This window comes from Ursus arctos, unplaced genomic scaffold, assembly GCF_023065955.2.
Source record: "Ursus arctos isolate Adak ecotype North America unplaced genomic scaffold, UrsArc2.0 scaffold_6, whole genome shotgun sequence".
Lineage (NCBI taxonomy): Eukaryota > Metazoa > Chordata > Mammalia > Carnivora > Ursidae > Ursus > Ursus arctos.
This window is the reverse complement of record NW_026623078.1, coordinates 61,599,895-61,627,370: the sequence shown is the minus strand read 5'-3', so window position 1 is coordinate 61,627,370 and position 27,476 is coordinate 61,599,895. Positions and strand designations below refer to the sequence as shown.

At 33.0% G+C, this 27,476-nt stretch overlaps 1 protein-coding gene across 3 annotated transcripts in view; it reads left to right on the top strand.

Moving 5' to 3' along the window:
* The window catches only part of CSMD3 (CUB and Sushi multiple domains 3), a 1,143,082-nt gene that overhangs the window by 1,052,461 nt on the left and 63,145 nt on the right, over window positions 1–27,476 (top strand). For 2 of the 3 annotated variants that reach the window (XM_026495547.4, XM_026495545.4), the window contains 8 exons: window positions 6,234–6,314; window positions 7,299–7,412; window positions 11,911–12,099; window positions 12,481–12,627; window positions 14,856–15,044; window positions 19,221–19,406; window positions 20,959–21,153; window positions 24,331–24,504. In XM_026495547.4, the coding sequence (XP_026351332.2) occupies window positions 6,234–6,314; window positions 7,299–7,412; window positions 11,911–12,099; window positions 12,481–12,627; window positions 14,856–15,044; window positions 19,221–19,406; window positions 20,959–21,153; window positions 24,331–24,504 (1,275 nt within the window). The remainder of the gene's footprint in view (window positions 1–6,233; window positions 6,315–7,298; window positions 7,413–11,910; window positions 12,100–12,480; window positions 12,628–14,855; window positions 15,045–19,220; window positions 19,407–20,958; window positions 21,154–24,330; window positions 24,505–27,476) is intronic. The other variant, XM_026495546.4, reaches the window with a different exon arrangement.

Sequence of the window (27,476 nt, the reverse complement as noted above, 5' to 3'; positions counted from 1 at the left end):
CTGAACCACAGAGTCTGAGCAGTTTACCTAAGGTCATAGAGCTAACAAGTAGCAGAGCCATGATTAGAACACAGGCAGTCTGCTTCCAGAATAAAAACTACATCAGCCTGCCCTGTGCACACAAGTATTTACTCACCAACACAGATTGGAGAATATATTTTTTTCCTAGTGATGTTGATTGTTTTGATAGAAACATTTTCAGAAAAATCAGAGTTGCACTGTTGAATTCCCCAGTTAACATCACATCTGATTCATCACACCTCAAACCATTGCTTTATTATACCCTGCTCCTACCAGCCAAGGTAATATGCCTGAGCTGCTCATAATTATTTCAGTAATTGCCAAATCAAAACTTTTTTCATAAATAAAAAGCAAAACTTAGAAAAAAGAGAAAGTATGTTTTACCAAATGGTCTTATTCATCTGTGAACACCAAATATGTGGAAGGAATTGAACCCTCAATTTGATACAAGAGCTTACCTCGTAGAGTACTTACTATGTGCCAGGCTTTGCATATGTAAACATTTCAATCCTCGTAACCACCCTTTAAGTTGGCATAAAGTTATTATATTATCATTATTATTTTAATTATTATTTACAAATGAGGAGAAGTGAGGTCAAGTTTAAGTAACTTGCCCTAGATTTCCCAATTTGTCAGCATTAGAAACAAGATTTAAACCCAAAGAGTCTGGATTGAATCCACACTCAATATGGTAAGGATTTATTTAATATGTATGCTTTGCTCATTCATCATTCATTCTTTCATTGTTCTAGCATTCAGTCACGCAGCAAATATTTATTGAATACTGCTATGTCAGGTACTGCATTATGACCTGAGGAGTTAGCTGTTATAAGATAATCAAAAGTCCCTGCTTCCACTACTTTATATTCCAGTGCAAGAAAATGGGCAGTAAACAATTCCTATAGATTGTGAAAATTGCCAGAGGGCAAGTAGATGTGAAACAGAGCAACTGCAAGAGGTTAACTCTAACTAATGTGATCAATGACCACGTCTCTCTTTTAGTCATCTGAGGACAAAATTATCAAAGAGATGGGAAGATAGGTTTCAAGAAAGCAAGACAGATAAAAATAAAATTCTGTACAATTTAGTTTTAGACATGTCATCATGTGTCACACTGTCAACCATTTGAGAGCTATGTTGATAAGGGAATAGTAGAAGAGACTAGAGTAAAGGTTAGGTTGTAGACAGGCTTGATTTTTCAAAGTTTATTATGAGAAAGTGTAGAGATGTGGTTTCATGTTTTTTATGAGGTGAGAATGGCATCGTAGGTGACATAACAAATCAGAGATACTTGAGTTTTAAGTGGAGGAGAGGAACTCTACATTTGCAGCTAAAATTATAAACCAGTTAATAGATGGGGCTGAAGTTAATTAAACAAAGTTAGAGGCCCTTGGAGAACATAATCAAGACTTCTAATTTAATGTCAAGTCATATGAGGACACTTGTGAGTTTTTTTAGATCCAATCAACAATTGTTTATTTAACACCCGCTGCAATATAGACTCTTTAGTAGTCCCTGGATATTCACCTTTGTCCTCTTCCAATTGTGTTTATTTTTCCTACTGTAGCCAGTTATTTTTTTTAAGGAGAAATCTGATCATATTCTTCCCAGACGTAAAACTCTTTACAGGCTTGCCATTTCCTAAGATTACAATAAACAAATCCTGAGCATGGCCCATAGCCTCCTGGGGGACTTACCCCAGTTTACCAGTCTTTCTTTCTTACTGTCTTCAGGACCCTCTCGCCCAATCCCCACCAACACACACCCTTTCCAACCCCCCACCCAGCCTTCCTCTTTGCTGGTTCACACTTGCTGATTCCTCTGCCTGGGTTATTTTTCTATGTGTCATCCCTCTTCCAACACACATACACGTGCGTGCATGGGCACATGCACACACACACACACGCACACACACACACACACAGACACCTTGTTTCAACTAGGTAATTTCTACTTATCAATAAGATAATTTGATTAATGTCTTTCTCACTGACAATAAGTGCCTATAAGGGCTGGATGGTGTCTGCTTTGTTCACGATCACATTCCCAGCACGTATTACATAGTGTCTGACACAAACTAGGCTCTCAATAATATGTATTTAATAAACAACAAAATGTACTGTTAGACATTATAGGAAATGTAAATATATACCAATGGTCCCACACAAGCTAAACATGGAACAAGAACTAACACATTAATGAATAAAGGGGAATAATTTGAGACAGTAGAGCACACAATGCTAAGTATTACGGTGCCAGTTTCCAGGCTGGCAAGTTGTCAAAAATGACATTGCATAGTGGGGGATTAACATGGTAAATATAAGGGACTTGAGAAAGTTCAGATGAAATATTAGCAGACATCTCATATGAAGGATTGGTGAAAATTAAGAAACTTGTTTTATCTAAGATTATAAATTTAATCTGTTAGGCCATGACAAGTTATATATTGATAATAGGGAAATGGCGGCACCAAGATAATTCTCCAGTCCAGATTGATTTGTCTGTAAATGGAGAAAATATGGCTTAGTTTTCAAGCATATGGTTCAAATTCTGGCTCATTGAACTTGGCAAATAATTCAACCATTCTAAAACTCAGTGTCCCTTTTAGCAACATGAGCTATTTACACATATCTTGATGTAGTAATTTGGGAATTAAATGAAGTAACCCATGTAAAGTAACTTGCAGAGTTCTTTGCACACAGTGGATTCCAAAAAAATTTTGTGTTACCTCCCTTCCATCACCTCCTTTGTGTGTAGGAAGGATTGCACTAGAAAGACACAGAAGGCAAGAAACATCCTGTAGGCAGATTTAATAATACAGATGTATTCATTTCCTAGGGCTGCTGTAACAAGGTATCATAAACTGGATGTCATAAGTAAACAGAAATTTTTTTTTTCTCTCACAGTTCTAGTGGCTAGAAGTATGAAATCAGTGTATCAACAGGGTAATATCTCTGAAGGCTGCAGGTCAGGATCCTTCCTTGCCTCATCCTAGCTACTGGTGGTAGCCAGAAATCTTTGGCATTCCAGTCTCTCCCTGTCACATGTCTTCACTCTGTCCATCTCTGTCTTCTCTCTTCATATAAGGACAGCAGACATAGTGGTTTAAGGGCCTACCTTAATTCAGTATGACCTCACATTAACTCATTATATCTGCAACAACCTTATTTCCAAATAACATTCTAAGGTTCTGAGAAAGACATAAATTTTGTAGGGTACTATTCAACTCAGTAAAATAAGTATTAAATGACAGGGTTCTACACTGAGATGTTGTCAGAAAGAATGGAAAGTCACTGGACACATTTTAGACTTATTTTAGTGAGCAAACCAGTAGAAATTGATGAAGATTGAGAACAGAATTGTTGAAAGCTGTTTATGATTTAATTATTTGTAGTACTTTGTCTTTGAGAGTCAAAAGAAAAACAGATGGTAAGGGGTTTCAATATTTCCTTCTCCTTTACATTATAGTCAGAATTACATAGTTCGACTGTGACAAGTATCTCAGGGACTGCTTAAATCTCATTTTCTAGCACTCTGACCCAACAGTTGCTTCTATTTTATGCCCATTTGCAATTTTACAGTGGAGAGTTATCCTAGCGAATACTGTTTAGAGACTTGTTCCCTCCCAAGGAAGCTAGTGATTTATATGTTATTTAGTAAACATTTGTGTATCCAGAAAAGGTATTTATCCAGGAGATAGAAAATTGGGAATTAAAACACAAATCAGACTTAAAGTCAAAAGAATCATTGAAATCGCTTAGGTTTGGATAGTAGAAAATTTGTTCAAAGGAAAGTTTATTCATAACTCAAATCTATAAAATTGATGAACATAGATTTGCTCTTATATGGTAGAGGTGAGAGGCAAGGACATTACACCTCCTCAGGCCCTCCATGACCCCAAGGTGATCCCTCGGCTCTGGGAACACAGTTTATAAAACTGCAGGTGATGGTAAAGAACAGAGAATAAGACGGAATTTAGCTCACAGAACCCAAGTGATCTTGGGAAAGTAGCATAATATCTCTGAACATCATATTCCTCATTAATAATAATTTACAACCCCAGTCTTAAACTCCACAGCTAAGTTATGTAGGTCATTCTAAGCATGTTCTACAGATGGCAATCATGAATTCCTCATTGATATAATGTGCTTTTTCTTTAAAATAATAAATTATCGTTAACATGATGATCAAAAATAAATTTACCAGCTAACAAAAGTGAAATAATATGTGTGTGGGCATCTCTACAATCCACTAACTTCTGAGTTGATCCCTGTTCTACATCAAGATTAGTTAAGATGCTCTCCGCTGAAGCATAGTCTCCTAAGGATTTCTCCCTGGCAGGTTCTCTGTATCTTCCTGTCCCCTTTTTTCTACCTCTTTGACATTTATTACAATTACTGTTTACCTTGGTTATTGTACCCCTTTTAAGGTCTAAGTTCAGGAAAATGATTTTCAAAATTCTTCATGTTACTCTAACCTAAACTTTTTTCTCAAAAATCTGAGTTACACTTTTCCATCCTAGGCTTCTTTCCTAGTAAGTCTTTTCTCTAGTGGTAACCCTTCTGTGTAGAGCAGTGTTATACTTGCAAATTATCATCATTGCACATCAAGTGCTTTTATTTTATAAACAGGTTGAAGTACTAGAAGGAAGATGTTTGAAGAGACATACAATTTACAGCAGGAAATTGAAACAAAAATTTTCCTTGATTCATTCCTCTTCGGCTACATTTTGAAAAAATTTCATCTTGGGGCGCCTGGGTGGCTCAGTCGTTAAGCATCTGCCTTTGGCTCAGGGCATGATCCCGGAGTCCTGGGATCGAGCCCCACATCAGGGTCCTCCACTAGGAGCCTGCTTCTTCCTCTCCCACTCCCCCTGCCTGTGTTCCCTCTCTGCTGGCTGTCTCTCTCTCTGTCAAATAAATAAATAAAATCTTAAAAAAAAAAAAAAAGAAAAAAGAAAAGAAAAATTTTTGTCTTGTTTCTGTCCTTAGTAACCTGGAGGTGTATTCTAATAAATGGCTTTTTGTTACATGATGATGAACCAATGCCCAACTTTTTGCTCATGTTTTCTCCTCCATCCGAAATGTTCTTATGCACATGATTACCCTTCAGAACTGGGAAAAATTTTACTCATTCTTTAAAATGTGTTTTATCCATCTCCTTTTATAGGAGTCTTCTTTAAGTGGTCCAGTTGATATTCCTCAGTGCTCTCATAATTTTCTCACAATAGGGGAAATACTGAGGGTGTGGACTTTGGAGTTAGAGGACAGAGGCTGGAGTCCTGGCTCAGCCCTGTAAGAGTTGTGTGTCAATTTCTTTATCTGCTCATTGAGATACATAAATAATTTAACTCCTAAGTAATAAAATGAAGCATATAAAACATACTTTTTTCCAAATGCTATAATAGTAATCAAGTGTGTTTCTTGACTGAACAAGATTATATTACATTTTTAAAAATCTCCCTAAAAATGAGACTTTAATCAAGCAAATGATTGTGATATAGCTATCAGAAGGGGCTAGTTGTCATGATGCTCAGATTCATAAAGGGTGGGGTTTTTTTTTTGATGGCCTTTAAATTATGCCAAATAGGAATCTTTCTAATGTAATGGAGTTGACCTATTCAAGTGATGTAGATTATTAGAAACATGAAATTTAATATATAGATATTTCATGAATATATTAATATAGCATGTGTGAGAAGGCTCTGGAGTCAGAACTCCTAGGTTCAAATCCCAGTTTTGTCACATTATAGCTGTGTATTTAGACAAATTCTTTAATTCTCTTTAACAATTTTCTCTTCTATAAAATGGACATAATTATGGACCTAATCATAAATTAAGTAATAAAATAAATAACATTTTTGTGAGGACTAATGGAGTTTTATAAGTAAAGTAATTATAATATTTCCTGGAATAGAGTAAGCATTGAGCACCTGTTTACAATTATAACTATATGCCAGGCACTTTGCTAGGTGCAGGGGATCCTGTGATGAGGTAAATAGTCTTACCATGAGAAAATATTTTGTTATCTAAGGAATGATTTATTTTCCCCCAATATTATAGTATGCTTAAAAATAAATAATTGAAACTTCATAAATTATACCATTTATTTTTATGCTTATAAATAACCCTTGCATAATTTTGGTTTTTTTCACACATGTGACTATATACACATTCTCAGAAAAGGAATAAACATATTGTCTATTTTTATAGCTTATCAACTAAGAGTGTGCCAGCCTCCACCACCTGTACCCAATGCTGAAATTTTGACAGAAGATGATGAATTCGAAATAGGTAAAGTCTGATAAATTCTTTTTTAAAAAAACATACTGTTAGTAGAGATATTTGCTTAAAAAGAAACAGAAAGAATAGTAGCAATTATTTTAGACCCTCTTTCTCTGGATTGTTGAGGACTGTTGGGAATTCTTAAGAATGGACAGCAGAGACAAGACCAAAAGGGAGTACAGGCAAAAGCAAGAATCCTGTATCTCTAGGATGTACAACTGAAAAACCAGTATGGGATTTGAACCATGTAACTGTATTCTGCTGGTTTCTTCTAAATTATTATTTTGTTGCCTTTTCTGACACACTAATGTTCTTTGAATTCAGGCTAAGCCTAAAACATACAATGAAGACTATATAGGGTATAGTAGAAGATATGCTTTATTTTCATATCTTTGAAAACAAGTTGTGGATTATGCTCAGTTTGATTTTAAAAAAGTCCTTTTAAAACTAGGTTGGAAATTCAATCCCAATAATTCTCATATTTTGAAAAATGATGTAACAAAAGGATGTTGCCATAACAAACTCTTTTCATTATCGTAATATTGATTTTGGTTGAGAAATGAAAAAATATTAATGACTCCTGTAAATTTAATCTTAATATAAAAGCAATAACTTTGAATCCTTTTAACTGCTTGATATATTTTTAATGAATACCATAACTATACCAACTAGTTTGTTTCCTTACCACTATTGTTTATATCCAACTGGTAGACGCCAGTTTGATCTTACTGTAGTAAGATCTAATTTAAGATCTAATTTACTCTTGGCTTCAGTTCTGATTGGTCAGTATCTATGAAGAAGTTGTAGTTCAATATTTTGAATATTGTTCCTGCTTGTAACTAATAGAATTTTATACTGATTGAAAATGACTGAAAAAAAAATATTCTGCAATATTTACAGACTTTACAATCAAAATATCTGTTCATTTTTACCATTCCGTTGTTGCCTATCTGAAGCTTCTTTTTTTTTTTTTTTTTTTTTTTTAAATAATAGGTGACATTATTAGGTATCAGTGTCTTCCAGGATTTACTTTGGTCGGCAATGCAGTTCTGACATGCAGATTAGGAGAACGACTCCAGATGGATGGAGCACCTCCAGTTTGTCAAGGTACCAATTCTTAGGATTATTGATCTTTAAGTATTTGTTTTATGTTTGATAAATAATGGCAAACTTGAGAAAAGTCTATTTTGCATAAATATTAAATATTTAACTGGCCATAATGTTAAAGTTACATGACTCATATGTGGTATATTTTATTACATTATTTCTTAGATTTAACTTTAAATATTATTTATTCTTCCAAGGTTTACTTTTTTTTTTTTTTTTTTAGTTTATCCCAAAGTCAGTTCAATATATTTGAATTAATTTTGCCATGAGGGATGGAAATGGAGATGGAAAATAAGAAAAACCTTAAATAAAGTCTCCAATATTGATTGCCTTTATTTGAAATAGTTTCAGTTCTAACCACTAAAATCATTAAACTTTAATGGAGTACCTGTTAACTTGTTAAGCATAAAGTTTTGAGTAAAAACAAGCAAGCAAAAAACATGCTATAAATGTTCCCTGCTGTGAGGGCAACATGGTTTAAGGGATATGACAGCCTTATAGGTGGTAGCAACTTATAGGTGGTAGCAATAGAGTGTTTAGGAAACAGACCAGGAGGCTATCAAATCATGTAATGTTTAGTTGTTTATGGGCAAGCAAAGCTTGATGGAGGCATTGCTCCCTGAGTCTTGGTTCCATATGATAAGTGAGACTTTGGTGGAATAGAGATAGACAAATAGTGGTCCAAGTGACAGATGAATATACAAAGACACAGAAGGAAAAAAAAAAAAAACAGAAGTATAGACTTCAAGGAATTCGCTATGGAATTACAAGGGCAAGACCCTGACGGACCTTGAATAATGTGCTAGAGTTTTGATGTTCAGAAATCGTATATTGTTAATTTGTGTAACCCCATAGGGCCCAGAACAGTGCCCAGCACATGGTAACTAATTATAAATATTGGTTAATTTGAATAAAATTGAATTGAACTTGTCTCTTTCCAGATTTTCTTAGGTTACTTCCTTCTTTGGGGTTTATTACTGAGAAGTGGAAGTCTGTTTCCTGTGCAGTATCTTAACTGTTAAAATGAACCTAAAACAAAAATTCTGTTTATTATTCCAAACATGATAAAAGTAGGAATTAACATTTAATTTTCTACCTCACTGGAATCCTTACAATAAAATGGAAGGAGTTTCACAAGGGGCTTTACAGAAAGACATGTTTGGATGTAAAAACTAACACCAATGTGAAAATTTTCCTTTCTCTTAGTCAATGACATTAGAACATCTTGAAGTTGTTTGGATTTTCTGAAGTCTATCACCTGTATTCTTGATATTTAATGTCATTCATTCAATTTGCTCCTTTATACAAGACTACCTTTTAGCTACTTTGGATTATGTAGGATACATATTCAGACATTTAGACATGTGAATGTGGAGGATACAATTTTAGCCTTTTGGGAAGTTATATACAGAAAAAAACTTGGGCAGACACAGGAATTTGTGAACAAGCTATTACATGTCAGGACTTCTTTTTTGACCACAGTATATAAATACATTGTGAGCTCTTGGACGGCAATACTTAATTTTTTTTTTTTTTTTTTGGTATCTGGATCCCAATTTAATACATTTCTAAAAATTAAAATAAAACAATCCAGATAACCAGCTATTTAATAATCCCTCACCTCTCAGACTTTCAATATTTTGTTTCTAAAATCAGAATTTCCTATAATTAATAATTGCAACTCTTCTATTCTATGTACTATGGAGAATACAAATAAGACTAATTTTTATCTCATAATGACACTTCAGATACAAGCTAAACAGTAATAAATCATCCCTCAGAATTAGTTATGCAGTGTTACTATATTAATTAATTGACCAGTTACTTAAGCCAAAACTCTGACTTTACATTTTTTTTTCTTTATTTGAGTTAATTCACAAGCTTGCTAAAATAGTCATTCTTTTTGAAGTCTGTTAGAATTAATATGCATTGTTTTTAGTCTATCTTAAATTATTTAATATTTTTTCACTTTTCCTAAAGGGGCTGCATCCATTTTGTTATTCTTCCCTTTATCCTTTTAGTTTTCTATATCACACTTAAAATATGGAAAGCAGTTCTAAAAGGTTTGCTCTTTAAAGTGTTTGATATAAATGAAGTAAAATGGATGGTATATTTGATGGTTAAAACTGTGGAGTCCATCCAGCTGAACCTGTGATACTTTATGCATTTTAAACTTTCTGAGCATCAGTTCCCCCATATGTATAATGGGGGTAAAAATTGTACACATTTTCCAAGGTTGTTGTGACAAGTGACATAATGCACAAAAGGTGCTTAACAGTGTCTTAACATGTAGTCACAATCAATAAATATGTCTCTTATTCTTGACAGTTGGGCTTCCCAATATGTGTTGAATAGTATGAAAATAGGTTAATTTGTGTATTTATCACAAATTATATTGAATCATATCAGTTTTTCAAAAGTAATATGGAGTATTTATTCAGTTAGAATATTGGGGCCAACACATGAATAAGACATGGCACTTGCTCTTCAATAACCAGAGCCTAGGAAGGGAGACCAAGAAAAATATAAGGAAATAGCCATGAAATTGCTAACTGCAATAATAGAAGCAAACATTACGGAGACACCGAGAAAGAAATCAACAATTCTGCTCAGGTTGATGGAGGAGAGGTTCAGGAAGTATTTCACAAAGGATGAGACACTTCATCTGGGCGTTGAAATGCACTAACATTTCAAATGCAGCAGATGAAAGAAGGGCATTTGAAACAGAAGCATGAAGGAATCTGCAGAGTTCAAAAAGCTGTAAGTAGTTCATCCAATAGGTTTGGAGCATTTCATTTCAGTGGCGGAGCAGCAGGAAACAAAGTTGGTGCGGTAGGCAAGGACTGAACTTGGAGGACTTTGTGTCAAATTCTGAAGTTGCTAAATGGTTTTTGTGACGAAGTAACATGCTCAGTAACCCAAAAAAAATACTTAGCTAAGTATTCCAGAGGTATTAAATAGCTGAGCACACACTAAATAAACCCTTCCTTAAAACTTAGTTTCTCATACAGTTATATACATCTATCATTTCAATATGCCATAGCTATATATTCATGAATGTTCTTCATCTTTGACTCAAATTTTCCATTCCATTTCTAACTGTCAAGTTAACCTTTTTGTTTATTTAAATATTCGTCCTTTTGTGAAAAGCAATGCTCAGGTTCCTCTTTTTAGACTGAGAATGACCTGCTGCCATTTACTGCAATATTATTTTTGAATTAATTATTTTTGAAAAAACTACAAATCATATCCAAGAAGCAAGTGTCTCAAATTGAAGTAAAAGCCAAAAAATGAAAAAATAAAACAGCTCTTACATATTTTAGCTTTACTATATTCTATATTTAATGTTGTATTTTTACTATATTTAACTCTGTTATATTCTATAGTCAATTTCCAAACATCTCATTATTAGTTATGGTGGCTTTTATTTTTTTTTAAATATTTATTATATTATGTTATTCACCATACAGTACCTCCCTGGTTTTTGATGTAAAGTTCGATGATTCATTAGTTGCGTATAACACCCAGTGCACCGTGCAATACGTGCCCTCCTTACTACCCATCACCAGCCTATCCCATTCCCCCACCCCCCTCCCCTCTGAAGCTCTCAGTTTGTTTTTCAGAGTCCATAGTCTCTCATGCTTCTATTTTTGAATTATTTCTTTTCAAGTTATTAACTTGATTAAAGAGCAATTATATGCTGCCCTAATCCAGTAGTTTGCTTATTCTTTTCCATCCTTATACCACATGGAGACTTTATAACTCAAAATATTTCATTGTCCTTGCATCCAGGAAATGATGAATATATAAATCCTTCATCTAGTCATTTATATTCCAGCAACTATATTTGGTTTTTCCATGCCTGGCTCATTCACACAAAGAACTGAAAGATAATTGGTAACCTAAAATTGTGTAAAATTTTCATGGTTTAACCACATTTCTGAGATCGGGAGTAGCCTTGCCCAGAATAAAATACTCTTGAAAGAGTACAATTTCTTGTCTGGCCCTACATACCTGAGTGAGGTAAAGTTTGAGGAGAGAAGAGAGTGAGTAAAAAAAAAAAAAAGAAAGAAAGAAGGAAAAGGACAGGCAAAGACCTAGATGAGAAAGGCAGGAGGAGGGACATAAGAAGATGAGGAAAGGTAGGGAAAGAATATAAAGAAATCGAAGGAGATAAATGTCTTACCTTTTAATTATCTATGTATTTATAATACAGGAGATAAATGTCTTATTTTAAATTATCTATGTATTTATTATACAGAAAAGTAATGACTCTTCCATGTAATTAAAAAAAAGGAAATCGGTACCATAATTTTTGGGTCATTTCTCCATTTTTTGAGCTGCAAGCTTAATACAAATTATCTCTTCTAACACATAATTCAAAGTATTGTCTCCTTTATAGTTATTAGACATGAAAGCAGAGTACCAGGTGTTTAAAATGCAGTTTTCGCTTAGGTCTAAAAGACTAGCATGATTTAATGATATCTTTCTTTGATAGTGCTCTGCCCCGCCAATGAATTACGGCTAGATTCCACAGGAGTCATATTGAGCCCTGGATATCCTGACAGTTACCCAAATCTTCAAATGTGTGCCTGGAGCATCTCAGTAGAAAAAGGATATAATATCAGCATGTTTGTAGAGTTCTTCCAGACGGAAAAGGAATTTGATGTTCTTCAGGTGTATGATGGTAACCATGGTTTATATTTACTGCATATTCAGAAATTCAGTTCAACTATTCTAGTTATACTTGCAGACCGTCAGTGTAAATAACTGCTCTTAATGTTTTATTTTATCTTACAATTATTTTTAGAAGTATCAACATCCAGTTTATCTACATACCATGTGAAAACTGTAGTTATCTTATTATTTTACAAATTGTAGACTCTTCAGCTGTGGAATTAAATGTTTTAAACAAAGATACTATGTTTTAAGTTACTGTTGATGAAATAAATTGGCTTTGGAGGAATGTCCCCATATATAATACTATTCTAAATATATAAAATATTAAAGATAAGTTGGAACATAATTGTTCAGCTGTGTCTAAAATTGTATTATTTTCTTTCCAAAGGACCAAATATTCAAAGTCCGGTGCTTATTTCCCTCAGTGGAGATTACTCTTCTGCTTTTAATATAACAAGCAATGGTCACGAAGTATTTCTCCAGTGGTCAGCAGATCATGGCAATAACAAAAAAGGCTTCCGGATAAGATATATAGGTATGCGATACAACTTCAGTACACCTCTCACCTACATCCTCAGTATGGTTGTGGCTACAGAGCACAAGCACAGACATTACTCAATGAGATGTGAATCTAAATCACAGTTCCTCCACTGAGGCTTCTTGAGCACTCTGTGTAACCTCTCTGTGTCTCAGTGTCCCCACTGTCATGATAATCCTACCTCTTGGGATTTTTGAAAAGATTAAAAGCATTTAGGATATAGATGACTTATATATGTTAATTATAAGTTAAACTGATATTGTGAATGCTTTTTTCCAATAGATTTGTTTCCTTTGCATTCTCACAAAAGAGTAACATTGTTGCTCAAATGTGCTATCTGACCTATTTAATAAGTCCTTTCTATGAGAAGGTTAAACAAAAGATGAACATTCCATGGTAAAAATCTTTGTTTTTGTTATTTTCCATCTATTTATGATACTTCCTAAATAAGTCTATTGTTGAAAGGGAAATGACCAACACATCATTAAAAACCTTTAGTTTTGAAAAAATGAATTGTTTTGTCATTACTGCTTTTCACTGAGTAGTATTTAGAAAGATATGCGCTGAAAATCCTTTTCAATATCAAGATGAAATAACTTTTCTGTATGCATTCCTGTTTATAAGGTCTAATGATTCTGAGCCAATAATTTTCTTTTCTTGTTGAGTAAGTGTATATAAATAGTTCTTCACTGTACAAAGATTATATTCCTTTTTTTCCCCCATCCTAAATCATGTCAGAGGCATGGCTATGTGCTCAATAACAGGATATTTGAGAACTAATCCGGAATCTCTTTCTGTACAGTGCTTGGACCATGTCTCCCCAAGCCAAGGCTCATTGCTAATCAGTTCAACTGAAAATTACTTTCATAAATATTTTACAAACAATTCTGACAAAACAATTCTAGACATAACATCAATAAATTTTGAATTTTAGTCCTTAAAATGTACTCTCATATTTACTCATTTTTATATAAGTTGGCATATATAGTGTACAAATTAATTTTTGTCTGTTTACTCTTAAAACTATAAGATGATAGTTTGATTTTAATTTTAACAATTTGTCTTTTACATTTTAGAATTGACTTTTCACTAATATCACAGTACTAATATCTATATGAATTTTGTCCTACAATAGATTTGTATTAAAGTTTTTTTAAAAATGTTATTAGGCATGCAAAGAAGAAATGTTTAAAAAAATTCAAATATATGCCCCAGTCATCATTAAATATTTTTTCATATTTGTATCTATGTTTCTGTCATATGAACAATATAAATGTCTTTTTATTAAATTTGTGCCAAAAGATGGAATTTAAAAGTCAGCACATCAAATTGTAGTTTTAATGATCATAATAACTTAAAGGGAAATTATTCAAATCAATTATAAGCATTAAACTGACTATATTATAGACTAAATCCTTATTTATGTTGATATTCATGATAAATTTTGATATAAATATATTGAAAACACAACTTTAACCCCAAGAATAGCTTGACATATTGTATATTCTTCTTTTAGAAATAATAGGTTATGACATATATATTCCAAGTCCAACTCTTTCTTCCTAGTTACCACTAAAGTCTTATTTTTCTCAGATGAATACATTGAAGTTTCAAAGGGTAAATGGATCCTGCCAGGCTGAATAGTCTTAAAAGTACATATATATGAAAAAGGCATTTGACATTATCTTTTGACATTTCAGACTTCAGAAGATGAAGAAAGTTTTATTTTATTGACATTTTTATCACCATATGTAAGCATTCTTGACAGCATGGAGACTCTAATAAACTGGGAGAGAGGACTATGGAATGTGGGGGGTCTATTTAGACAGCAACCAAAATGAAATGCATGACCTAACATGATACAGGTGTCTCGAAATCACTTCAAAGTTACATGTAAACAACATGCTCTAAAATATTACTACCAAGACTGTGGCATTTAGGTCCTTCAAATTACAAAAAGTACAGCTTCCAAAATTCACTGAAATATTTGTAGGGCTTTTGAACTGCCAGGGTGTTAAAAATATGTATATTTCAAACCTCTTCTGTGATGATAAAAAGTTCGGAGTTAGTTTTGTCTCCCAAAAGTTATGTCAACAGATTGTCAAGAGAATAGATTATATGATGTTCGTAGGAAGTACAATTCACACAGGCGGCAATTACAATGCTGGATTGTAAAGCATTTCTGATTTATTAATTATACAGTGATTCTTTTGTCTTTTGAAAAGCTTTCTACTGTAGTACACCAGAATCTCCACCTCATGGATACATCATCAGTCAGACAGGTGGACAACTTAATAGTGTGGTCCGCTGGGCCTGTGACCGAGGTTTCCGACTTGTTGGGAAAAGCAGTGCTGTGTGCAGAAAGTCTTCCTATGGGTATCATGCATGGGATGCGCCGGTCCCTGCTTGTCAAGGTGAAGTATATTATCCCCAAACGGAAAAACACATTAATAAAAGATTAACCCTGTTTAACTTTTGCATTTGGATCATTGAAACTTTCAAAAATATAAATATTCAGAAGCATATTATAGATGCCCCTCTTGAAAATAAGACTTAAACATGCAGAATGATAAATTTGAGAAGAGACACATTGTTTTATATTTCTTCATTTGTTGTGTGATTAATGCCTTTATTCTAACCACTCATACACCTGTGTATACTTATAAATTTTATTATTATTATTATCATTATTTTTTTAGAGAGAGACCACACACGAGAAAGTGGGGTGGGGAGGGGCAGAAGGAGAGGGAGAGAGAAAATCTTAAGCAGGCTCCATGCCCAGTACAGAGCCCCACATGGGGCTCAGTATCACAACCCTGAGATCATGACCTGAGCCACAATCAGGAGTCCAATGCTTAACCAACTGAGCCACCCAGGTGCCCCTATCTGTACACATTTTACTTATACATCTACCATTCCCATTACTTTGCTGTCAGAAAACGATTGACGCAGAGCTGGAGATTGCTTTAGTGTGGAGTCTGCAGAGAGAAAAGAGAGGATAAGAGTGGGCAGGGTCACTGAAGACTTTCACTCTGAGCGTGCAAAAATGTGCTCTCAGAGCAACAAATTTAAAAGAAGAAAATGTAGCCAGCCATCCACCACATCGTTTTTTCTTCACTGTTTAGCTAACTTAACAGAGATAGGTCTTTCCTTTTCACTTGTATTTTAAGAATTGAGGCACTGTCAGAGCAAACAGAATGACAAGCTTCCTATTCAACAAATGGCATATTTTAGATCTTTGGATTAGATCTTGTTTTTAAAATGTAGTCTCTTAGCTATGTGTAGTCATAAAGACAAGTGCAACATCAGTTATATAAGAAAATCTAATGTCATTGGACTTTGAAAATTTTTAATATTTAGCATATCACATTATTTTTTCCATATGAAATTTAAATTTATATTTGATTTATTCTACCCAGTATGAAGAGGGGTATTAAACAACTATGAACCCTCACATTAAAAAACACAGAATATTCTCAGTTAATAAATAATAGATCTTACCTATAATCTACTTATCAGAAGGAATTTATATAAAACAAATAAAATATAAAATAGAACAATTAAAATTTAAAATTGAACATCAGCAAGTTACAATAAGCATAGATATTACCAAACACCTGAAATGGGTTCTTTTACCTGTTAAACTGTAATTTTAATTCATGAAAAGATAACTCTCACAGGTAAGTACAAATAAATGAGAAATGAAAGAACTATTGTTTCCTCGTTCTGTTGATGCAAGAAATACTAATCACTTATTAGAATTCTGTGAAAAGTCATACCCTTAATGGCTTATCAACATTGAAAAAGCTGACTTCATGCTGACTAGATACATTTTAATAAACTATCAAAACATCTGCTTTTCTTTGACTAATGAATAGTATTCACAAATGCTTAGTATTTCCCAGAATTGGTTTGGAAAAGAAGAGTTAAATCAAAATATTAAATTAAATTAAATTAAAAAGATATTTGGCACAGTAAAATGATAACATGTTTATAATTCAAGGAGCCATTTCCAAAATTGATCTCTCATTATCATTGACACAATTTTAAAGATTAATTAGTTAATAAAAACCTTTGCTGCATGTGACCTATCTGTATTTGAACATAGCTAATTAAAATGAGCTGGCTAAATGTCATTGGGAAGAGCTATTCACATAATGCAAATTTTTGTTTTGTTCCACGTTTTATATTCTTCAGTCATTTTTATTCTTTATTTCTTCAGTTTCTTTATATATCCTCATATATATTTGCTTGAGCAACAGTTACAGTAGATGAACACAGTAGAAGATAGAAAATCTGGTCTTCTATTTCTAGTTGGGTTTAGGCAGGTGTTTTATTTGTCTGCACATCAAATAACCCTTCACTGATTTCCTCTCCTTCAGGAATTGGAACCAGTCTCATCCCACTATGCAGCTGGGTATTGTACAGTGTTATGTAGGAACAGTCACTTTGCATTCTCTGCCTCACTTTTAATCTGTGTTCTTCCGAGAGTTCTGTAGAGAAGCCTCTGTGACAGCCACTCAGTGATGATGGTTCTTTTGAAATTGATTCTTTTTTTACACCTAAGAAGTTAAGTTGTAATCTACCCATAGGCATAGTTGTCGTGCTATCATTTGAGCGTGTTGCCATTTTCTTAGGTCTAAAATATAGCCATTTTATACTGACCACATATGTGAAACCTGTTCATTTTAAACTTTATTTCCTTTCTACTTTGATCTAAGTTCAAAACCTCCACTACTCCAATAATGTATAGTTGATTTTTTAAAAAATCAGTAAATACACAGTCTTCGGTGGGGTTCAGTACAGAGATGACTTATTACAAATTGAAATTCCCAAAAGTCCTAAGTGGAAATATCAACATTGCCTGAACAGACATCAGGGAACCATTTATGTTTGCAGCATGATAGCAGGGATAATAACATAATTATATGAGATTGCTTGTATAATTTTTAAGTCAATGTTACTGCTCTTCTGTTCATTATTTGCAGGTTATCCGATTACGAAAGATCAAACCATTCACCAGTAGGGAGTCTGCCATTCAATCTTGTGAACTTCATACAGATTTCACTAAAATATTCCACTTCATAGTAAAATTCACATGGATTAATTAAAATTAAACACCTAAGTGGTAGGTTTTCTAAAAGAAGTTGAAACAATCTGGGGCGCCTGGGTGGCACAGCGGTTAAGCGTCTGCCTTCGGCTCAGGGCGTGATCCTGGAGTTCTGGGATCGAGCCCCACATCAGGCTCCTCTGCTGGGAGCCTGCTTCTTCCTCTCCTGCTCCCCTGCTGTGTTCCCTCTCTCGCTGGCTGTCTCTCTGTCACATAAATAAATAAAATCTTTAGAAAAAAAAAGTTGAAATAATCTTAGGTTGAAATGAAAGATAGGTAACTGGAACACAAGTCTGTAAATACTAAAACCGAACACATATTTTTCTGTTATTTCTTTTAATATGAGAAAATGTAGTTATAAGTCTGGTATATTTTATAGGAAACCTAGAAGACTAGATAGGTCAGCATTCGGAAATTTTCTGATTTTGTAGAGGTAATACAGTACATATACCAGATGTTACATAACTTCAGCTGGTTGTGGAGCTGTATCCATAAACAAATACACTAATTTTTGTGCAGACATATGTACAAATGTTTATACATATCTGAATATGATATAAAAGATACACATAATCTCATTTTAATCAGGGCTTTGCTGCCAAATATATTTGTTGGAAGCTTATATTTCTTCTTTGTTTTTGGAGATGCACATGTGTACTTGTAGAGCAAAGATGGCAATCGATCTTAGAGTGTATCTGTATAGTCATTTGAATTTATGAGATGTGAAAATACCTGATACACAATACAGTAAATAAAAAATTTTACTGTAATCATCACATTATGGGAAAACTAATTTCACCTAAATCAGATTTATTGTAGATGAAAAGCAAGACATCTAAGACATATCAATGAAATGCAGGATGATTCAACCTAGGTTTTAAGACAATATGTCCAGGCCCTGTATTTATTAAACGTGTTGATCACATGATAATCTATGGATGGTGTCCAAGCACACAGAGTTTGGACCTAAGACAAAGCAATATCCAGCTTCCAGTTAAAATAAGTATATGCATCTATGCATTGTATTCCTGATACAGGCAAAGTCCTGATGAGTATTAGTTACCAACACCTTTACAGTCTTTAATAATTATCTGATTAATTGACCAAACTTGCTGTGTGGTGGCCCAGTTATGCATTAGCTCTAGATACACTTTATATTTACCCAATTTTCATTCTCATATAATCTATGTGAATGCTGATAACCATGCACACACTAACAAGAAACCGAGTAAGAAACCCAGAAATGAAGCATTAATAATGTATGGATTCACCAATAAAAAAAAAAAAATTCAATAGGAGTTTGAAATAAATTATTCAAAAAGTTATGGTTCAGGAAAGCTTTTCTAGGAGATATTCTGAAATTGTTTCAGAGGAGTTAATAAAATCCCAAATAGTTTTAAATGCTTTACAATTAAAGAGCCTTATCTACTAAATTAAGTATTTTTCTGTTTCTGTGATTTTGTACATGTATTCATTCTAGCAATTTCCTGTGGGATTCCTAAAGCTCCAACAAATGGAGGAATACTCACAACAGACTACTTGGTAGGAACCCGAGTTACCTATTTTTGTAATGATGGATATAGATTGTCATCTAAGGAACTTACCACAGCCATATGTCAATCAGATGGAACTTGGAGCAATCATAACAAGACCCCTCGCTGTGTTGGTATGTGTGTGAAGGAAATGGTATCATTTGTGTTTCTATTTCATCTTGTATGCTTTAAAAGTTTATGTATTGTTCAAATTTTAGAACTAATCCCTGGAATGAAATGTGATGTCTAAGAGGGAAATAAAAATTAATTAAGCTGTCTTGTACTATGAACAATTAGAAGACACTATAAGGACATAAATTCCAGAATATTTATGTCAAAAATTAAAGTGAATTTTATTTTACATACCAAAGTTTCACTTACTTCGTAAAAATTCACTCATCAGTTAACATGTACTTTCTGTATATGTCCTTGAAAAAAAAATTAAGGATTTATCATTAATAAAATTATATTCCAAAACATTCAGCTCTGATTTTTATAAGGACAAAAGATGTTGCTAAAATGATCTATAACTTTCAACTTTCATCAGTATTCTTCAGGTTACTTACATTTAGAGTATTCCCATTGCTTTCATTACTACTTTAATAGGTAAATGAATATTATGTAATGGTGACAGCTAATAGTTCTGTTAAAATATTTGGCAGCAAAAGAATTGGAAAATGTTGGCTTAAATAAGGTTTTTTGTTTGTCTCTATATTACATTTATTTCTTCTCACTTAATACTAACATATCAACTTCGTTGTCATTTCATTTAAAATGACAGTTGTTAAATTATGTACAGTCTTAACATAGGTATTGAATAATGCTTCTGTTTATCTTATGCTGAGCAAGTTTTGAATTAGCCAAAGTTTACAACTCTTGCACAAAAACACCATTCTCATAAAATAGATTACCTCAAAATACAGTCCTTCCAAAATTTCTGAATTAATGAGAATATGTTGTTTCCATATATTGCCTCTTGTGACCAGCGCTGCAATGAACATAAGCATGCAGATATCTCTTTGAGATCCTGATTTCATTTCCTTTGGATGAATACCCAGGTTGGGATTGCTGAATCATATGGTAGTTCTCTTTTTAATTTTTTGAGGATCTTCCATACTGGCTCTGCATATATATTCCATAATGGCTGTGCCAGTTTACATTCCCACCAGTTATACCAGGGTTCCTTTTTTCCTACATCCTGTCATTTGTATCTCGTAAAAAAGGGAAGGAAGATTTCAAAAAGGATACTTTTAAATCAGCTTCAAAGAAAAGAGAAATTTTTAACAAATTAATATAATTGGAATGATTTATCACTAAAATACATTTCATGTCTTTCTATATTAAGGAATAAATTTGGATATGATAATACAAAAAAAAAAAGAAAAGAAAGTAGAGGGTAGAGGTAAGGCAGTAATAAAGATTCTGGGTAAACAGGATAATATGTACACAGACTTTGAAGTGTGAAATAGTGTAACATATTCAAGGAACTTCCAGCAATGCTGTAGAGCTGGGGGAGTGGAAAAGATTGACATGGAAAATAAATTTTTAAAAAATGTTAAAGGACTTTGGCACAATAGTGAATGAGTTAAGGTAGTGGTGATGTAGGGGATAGAATAGGTACAAGATGCAGTTAAGAAATAGAATAGGCATGACTGATTAACATTTCTATTCTTGGTTTTCGTACAGTTGTTACATGTCCAAGCATCAATTCCTTTACCTTGGAGCATGGAAGATGGCGAATTGTGAATGGCTCCCATTATGAATACAAAACTAAGGTAGTTTTCAGCTGTGATCCTGGTTATCATGGACTGGGTCCTGCTTCTATTGAATGTCTTCCTAATGGTACCTGGAGTTGGAGAAATGAAAGGCCGTATTGCCAAAGTACGTATCCACTCAGCTAATCTTATTTCATAAGCTATTCTTTTTTTAAAATTTAAATTCAATTAATTAACATATAATGTACTATTTGTTTCAGGTGTATAGGTTTTTGATCCATCAGTCTTATATAATACCTAGTGCGCATTACATCACATACTCTTTCCCCACTTGATTGAATTGCTTGGTCACTTCCTTTTCCAAACACACTAGAGCAATAATGAAATAATATTATTAAAAAGACCATTTATTCTCATTAAATTTTAAAATTTTGTAACTGTTTTTTTAGTAAATGCTCATGAAAAAAGCATGGGCTTTTGATAACAGAAATCCTGTGTTTGGATTCTAAGTCTCGTTTACTACAATAAACTTAATAATGCCTATTGTAAACTTACAACTTGCCAGGCAGGCACTGCTTTTAGACCTTTACATGATTAATTCATTATTGCTTAGTTAACTATGTTATGAAGAGGTTGATGTTATTATACTTATTTTGTCAAAAAAAGAAACTGAGCCCCAGGTTTAATCATTTTACACAAGACACAGAACCTATAAATGGTGGAGAAATGAGATTCCATCCAAGCAGTCAGACTATATACCCTATGGCTTTTAATCACTATATTATATGATGTTTACTTTCTCTGATTCTAAATTTCTTAAGCTAGAAAATTAAAATAATACCTACCTTGTAGTTATTATAAAGATTTAATGGTATGTGTTATGTTGAAAATATCAGCTAGAACCTGATTCCCAGCATGACCTCAATAAATATTTATTGAATCAAATTGAATATATTGTTATTCTGTTTCCATGCATTCTTATAATATAAATGGCCAGTGTCTAATATAGATAAGCTAACTGAACATAGGACATTCAGATGAAATATTATGTAGTCCCTTTGAACTTCCTTCCCTACATTTATTGAGTATTTATTTTGTGCCAGGAAATACGCTAGGCTGAAAATTCATTCTTCCATTTTGTGTCCAACACAACTCTGTGGCATTTATGATGTAAACACTCATAATTTATAAATTAATAAAGGAACCAGAAGTCTAAATAGGATTATGATTATGATGATTAAAAAGTTCAACAGAGCAGACAATGGTCTTTGTGTAATGAGTATGCAAGTATCTACTATTATTTTACTGATGAATTTCCTATTTTGCAATCTATTTTTTTAACATCCATATAAGGGCATTGCCCTATTTTATAAGAAAATCATATTGATGAATTAAAAATCTCAAAAATAGATGTCAAAACTGTAATTGTGATATTCTAAAAGTATGGCATCTATATTTGTAAATTTTTGCCCTGTTGCTTCACATTTTCTCCTAGTTTTCTTTGCTTTTAGCCTCATTATTCTTCCAGTATTATTTCATTATACAGGCACATGGGATAGAGATATTTCAAGGAGCTAAGGAAAAAATATCTACAATAAACCTTTAACTCAATCAGGCATTCAAAAATGTTTGTCTCATTCTTTTGTGATGATATAGAAGTGTTTAAGGGATCATCTATGATTTGAAGGGTTTAAGGGATACATAAAACAAGGTCCCAGCCTACAGGTAAGAGTAGGGGAAAGACAAGGAATCTAAGGATTGCAATTCACTGAGAAGATGGAAAGAATAGCGATTTTGCTGATTCTCTATTCATCTTTTAAATTTAAAAAATATAAATATTAGTATTATTAATAAGTAGTATAACTACTGCAAAGGGTTGTTGAGGGATTAGTTCAAAACAATCACTATATTTAAAATTTTATATACAACAATTTAAAGTTTGCAAATTTTCTGTGTAATGGACACCTAATGCCTAGATCTGAAAGTCAGCACTGTGGGGTGGTGGCTAAGTATTGGATTCTAGAGTTTGAACACTGAGTTTTAATTTCGATTTAACTATTTCCAGGCTGTGTGACCTTATTAAAGTGACTTAACCACTATGTGCTCCTTCCTAGTCCATACAATTCAGATATTGACTCCACCTACCTCATAGAGTTGCTTTGAGAATTACTTAACTTATAGCACTACTAGTAGTGTCTGATACAAAATAAGCACTCAATAAACATTATCCACTATTGTTTTTTATTCAAGAAAGACATTTCATTTGCAGTCTTTAAATATGAAGGAATTATAAGAGCTGGATTCTAAATGGCCTAGTGAGTCAATCTCTTTTTCAGTTTTTTAAAACCTACAAAGTGTGAAGTATCATTTTATCTAATGGTTTTTGTGAAAATCAAATTATGTTTTACATGTAAATTTCTTTATAAACTTTGGAGATCTCAATGAAAATTACTTGTAATTACAGGCATACCTCAGAGATATTGTGGGTTCAGTTCCAGACCACTATAATAAAGCTAATACTGCAATAAAGGAAGTCAAATAAAATTTTTGGCTTCCCAGTGCTTATATAAAAGTTATATTTACACTATACTATAGTCTGTAATATCATTTTGTTTAAAAAAACAATGTACATACCCTAATTAAAAAATACTTTATCGCTAAAAATGCTAACCATCATCTGAGCTTTTAGCGAGTGGTAATCGATGATCACAGATCACCATAACAAATATAATAATAATGAAAAAGTCTGAAATATTGTGAGAAGTACCAAAATGTGACACAAAGACACAAAGTGAGCAAATATTGTTGGAAAATTTCACTGATAGGCTTACTCAACGCAGGGTTGTCACAAACCTTCCATTTGTAAAGGCACAACATCTGCCAAGTACAATACAGTGAGGTATTCCTGTACTATTTTAGCATTGTTTCAGATTTAAGAGGAAACTTTGGCTCCGGTAAGTCAAAATGAATTCCCAGTGTCACTTTGTAAGTCACAGAAATATTTGGGACCAGTGAATTACCATTTTTCACTTTGTGATTTTTTTTTTCTTTTATGACAGCCTGCTGAGTGACCAGGTTGGCTCACCCAAAGATCCAAAAATAGCTTCATTACATGTTGCTGTCACTCAGAAGGTTTTAAGAGAACTCAAAGAGGATAGATTGTAAATTATGTCATCTATTTTCTCTGCATTTTCACACTTACTCAAACATGTCTTACAAATGTCGATTTCAGTTGTGAATATGTCAGATCAGAGAGAATTCAGAATGTTAAAAGCATGGTTTTGTGTCAAGTGCACATTGACGATGTTTTTAAGCATTTTTATTATTTTTTATTGTTTTCAAGTTATTTCCTGCGGAGAACTACCTACACCTCCAAATGGAAATAAGATTGGAACTCAAACTTCATATGGCTCCACGGCCATCTTTACCTGTGACTCCGGATTCATGCTTGTGGGTTCTGCGGTACGGGAATGCCTTTCTTCAGGTCTTTGGAGTGGATCTGAAACCAAATGCCTAGGTACAGATTTTTGAATCATTTTAACCAACCTCATCCCCACCCATGCCTCTGAAAAGGAGGCAGCCCTTTTTCTATAACAAGAGATGGTCATTTATATTCACTCAGTAAGGATGCTAACCAGAAAATGTTTAACTTTAAAAATGCCTCATGGTAGAAAAGCTATTAAACAGATAACTCTTAAAGTTAATTAACTAGTATTTCAAATGAGAATCTTATGTCATTAAGGAGAGACACATTTTCTTCCAGGCATGTGAAAATAAAAAGGTGAAAACTAATTGCTGAAAATTGTATGTCTGCATACTCAGCTGGATTAATCACTGTAGCAGTTAATTCGTTCTAAACCATAGTCAATTCTCCTTTCACCTATTTGCTTAAGGTAATGATTGAAGGAGAAAAACGATTTCCGCATTTAAACTCTTTCTCCCTTTTAATTTCATAAGCTTTTAACACGTGTAATATTACTTTCTGTTAAACTCTTTTTATCTTTTTTCAAACCTGATTTTAGTCAAATAGGATTTTTTTCCCCTTAAGGTTTTTTTTAATTCATTATAAAAAACTGTTCAGTTAAAGAAACTGAACTAACTAGTTCTTTTTTGTCCCTCCTTCTTTATTATTAACAGAATATTATGATTTATGCTTTATCTTTTTTCAAAAACTTCAATAAATTTTTTAGTAGAGAATGGTATGATTTATGCTTTATTTTTCTCCAAAATGATTTCAAGATATGACAGCAAGTACTGAATTAGGCATAATAAAAATTGTTCTAATAATTATTCACTTGTCTGTTGGGAACAAGAGATAATCTTTTTGTTTACTAATTTAAAAATCACTGATGATTACGAACAGGGTATTGCTAGACGTGGACAGTGCTTTGTCTATAAATATTTACTCTATTTAAGAATATGAGGCAAGGCAGAAAACTCTATACTTTAACAATTTAGATACATATTGTTTTTCTTATAAGCTTGAACATATTCATGTTAATGCAATCATTATTTGAAACTTAAGAAGGTATAACCACAGGTTTTGATTAAAATCCTTTTTTCCCCTCAAGCATATTTGTTAATAAGTACACTTGGAAGCCTAGCAACAGTGGTTTCTTTATAAGAGCATGTATATTTGAATATGCTAACTATTATATTTAAAAAATGGTACAAAATTAAGTCTTTATGTATTTACATAGGATTAAATGATCAAAATATGTTTAATAGTTCCAAACCAATTTTGGTTATGCAGATTTCAGCTACAGATTACTTAGTTTACATATAAACTTGAAAATGTATGTGTGATCTAAATTTGAAATACTATATTTTGTGGCTCTATGCCGTGGTGAACTGGTATTATATATTGTGTGTTATTTATTAAATATTGTATAAAGAGGGTGGTTTTATTCACCTGTTTAGAATCCCAATTCTGTTTTCTCAAGAGATAGAATATAGAAGAAAGATTTATAAGAAAACATTGCCTCTCAGTCTGTGAAGACAACATCACCATCCATTGCAGAGGATGTAGTGTTGACATCTAATACAAGCTCCGAAGGATGTGGGTAGAAGGAAAATGCAATTGCCAGACAAGTGAATCCTGGAATCTTATGCTTGTACTTGACTTTAAGGATTGATGTAGTCCAGTCATTCTCATGTGTGAAAAAAATAACTTGTCCTTATAGCCACATACACTCTTGGCTAATAATGGCCACTAGGATGTGCTTATAATCATTTCTCTAAATACAGTGCATTTATTCCTAGTCGACTCCCCAGCATCTTATTATGAATTTTTCAGTTTTTCGATTGAAACACTTGACAGTGACACTTGACATAGGGGTATCTCTATACCCACCACCTAGATTCTACAATTGACATTTTGTCATATTTGCTTATCACATATCTATCCTTCAGGCCTCTGTCAATCCGTCAATTTGTTTTTTTAGATGTATTTAAAAGTAACATGCAGAATTCAGTGCACTTTTTTGCTAAATATTTCAGCATGCATATCATTACCAAGAGTTTAATATTTGCTTACTCTTCTTGATTTTTTTTTACCATGACAAAATGTGTATACAGTGGAATGTATATATCATAAACACAATGAGATGCATTTAGTCAAATGTGTATAACTCTCTAAATTAAACCACTTTGTAGTTATAGAATATTCCTGTTACTTTGGAAAGGTTCCTCACGGCCCTGTACAGACAATATGCAGCTCCCTTCAACCCTGAGACAATAATTGTTTTGGTTTGTTTTTTACCATATGTTAGTTTTCCCTTTCTAGAAATCCATGCTAATGGAATTCTAAATTATATACCGTGTAAGACTTCTTTCATTCTCTTTCCATGTTGTTGTGTGTATCACTATTTTTTTAATTGCTGAGTTGAATTCCATTATATGAATATGCCACATGTTGGTCAATCCCCTATTGATAGACACCTGACCCTTGTCCAGTTTCTGGGCCAATATGAAAAAAGCTGCAATGAATATTCATGTAAAAATCTTTTTGTGAGCATATGTATTCATTTCTCTTAGAGATTTAGAAGTAAAATCCTGGAGCGTTCTTGTCTCACATTTTCTCCAGCATGTGGTATAGCCAGTCTTTTAATTTTATCCATTCCATTGGGTGCATAAAGGTATTTTATAACATTTTAATCTGCATTGTCTTGATGATTACTCATAGCGCAATTTCTTGAGCTTTTTGGCCATTTGTAAATTTTCCTTTGTGAATTGGTGAAGTATCTTTTATATTGAATTGGCTTTTATTATGAACTATAGGAGTCTTTGTATGTTCTGGTGGTAAGGCCTTCATTATTATGCATTTTATAGATATTTTCTTGCAGCCTGTGACTTGCTTACTTATTTCTTCTTTTAATAGGCAGATATTTAAAAAATTTTTAAAGTCTATGTTTTCTGGTTGTTGCTTTCTGTGTCTTGTTTACAAAACTTTTACTCATCTACAAGTCATAATGATTTTCTTTCCTATTT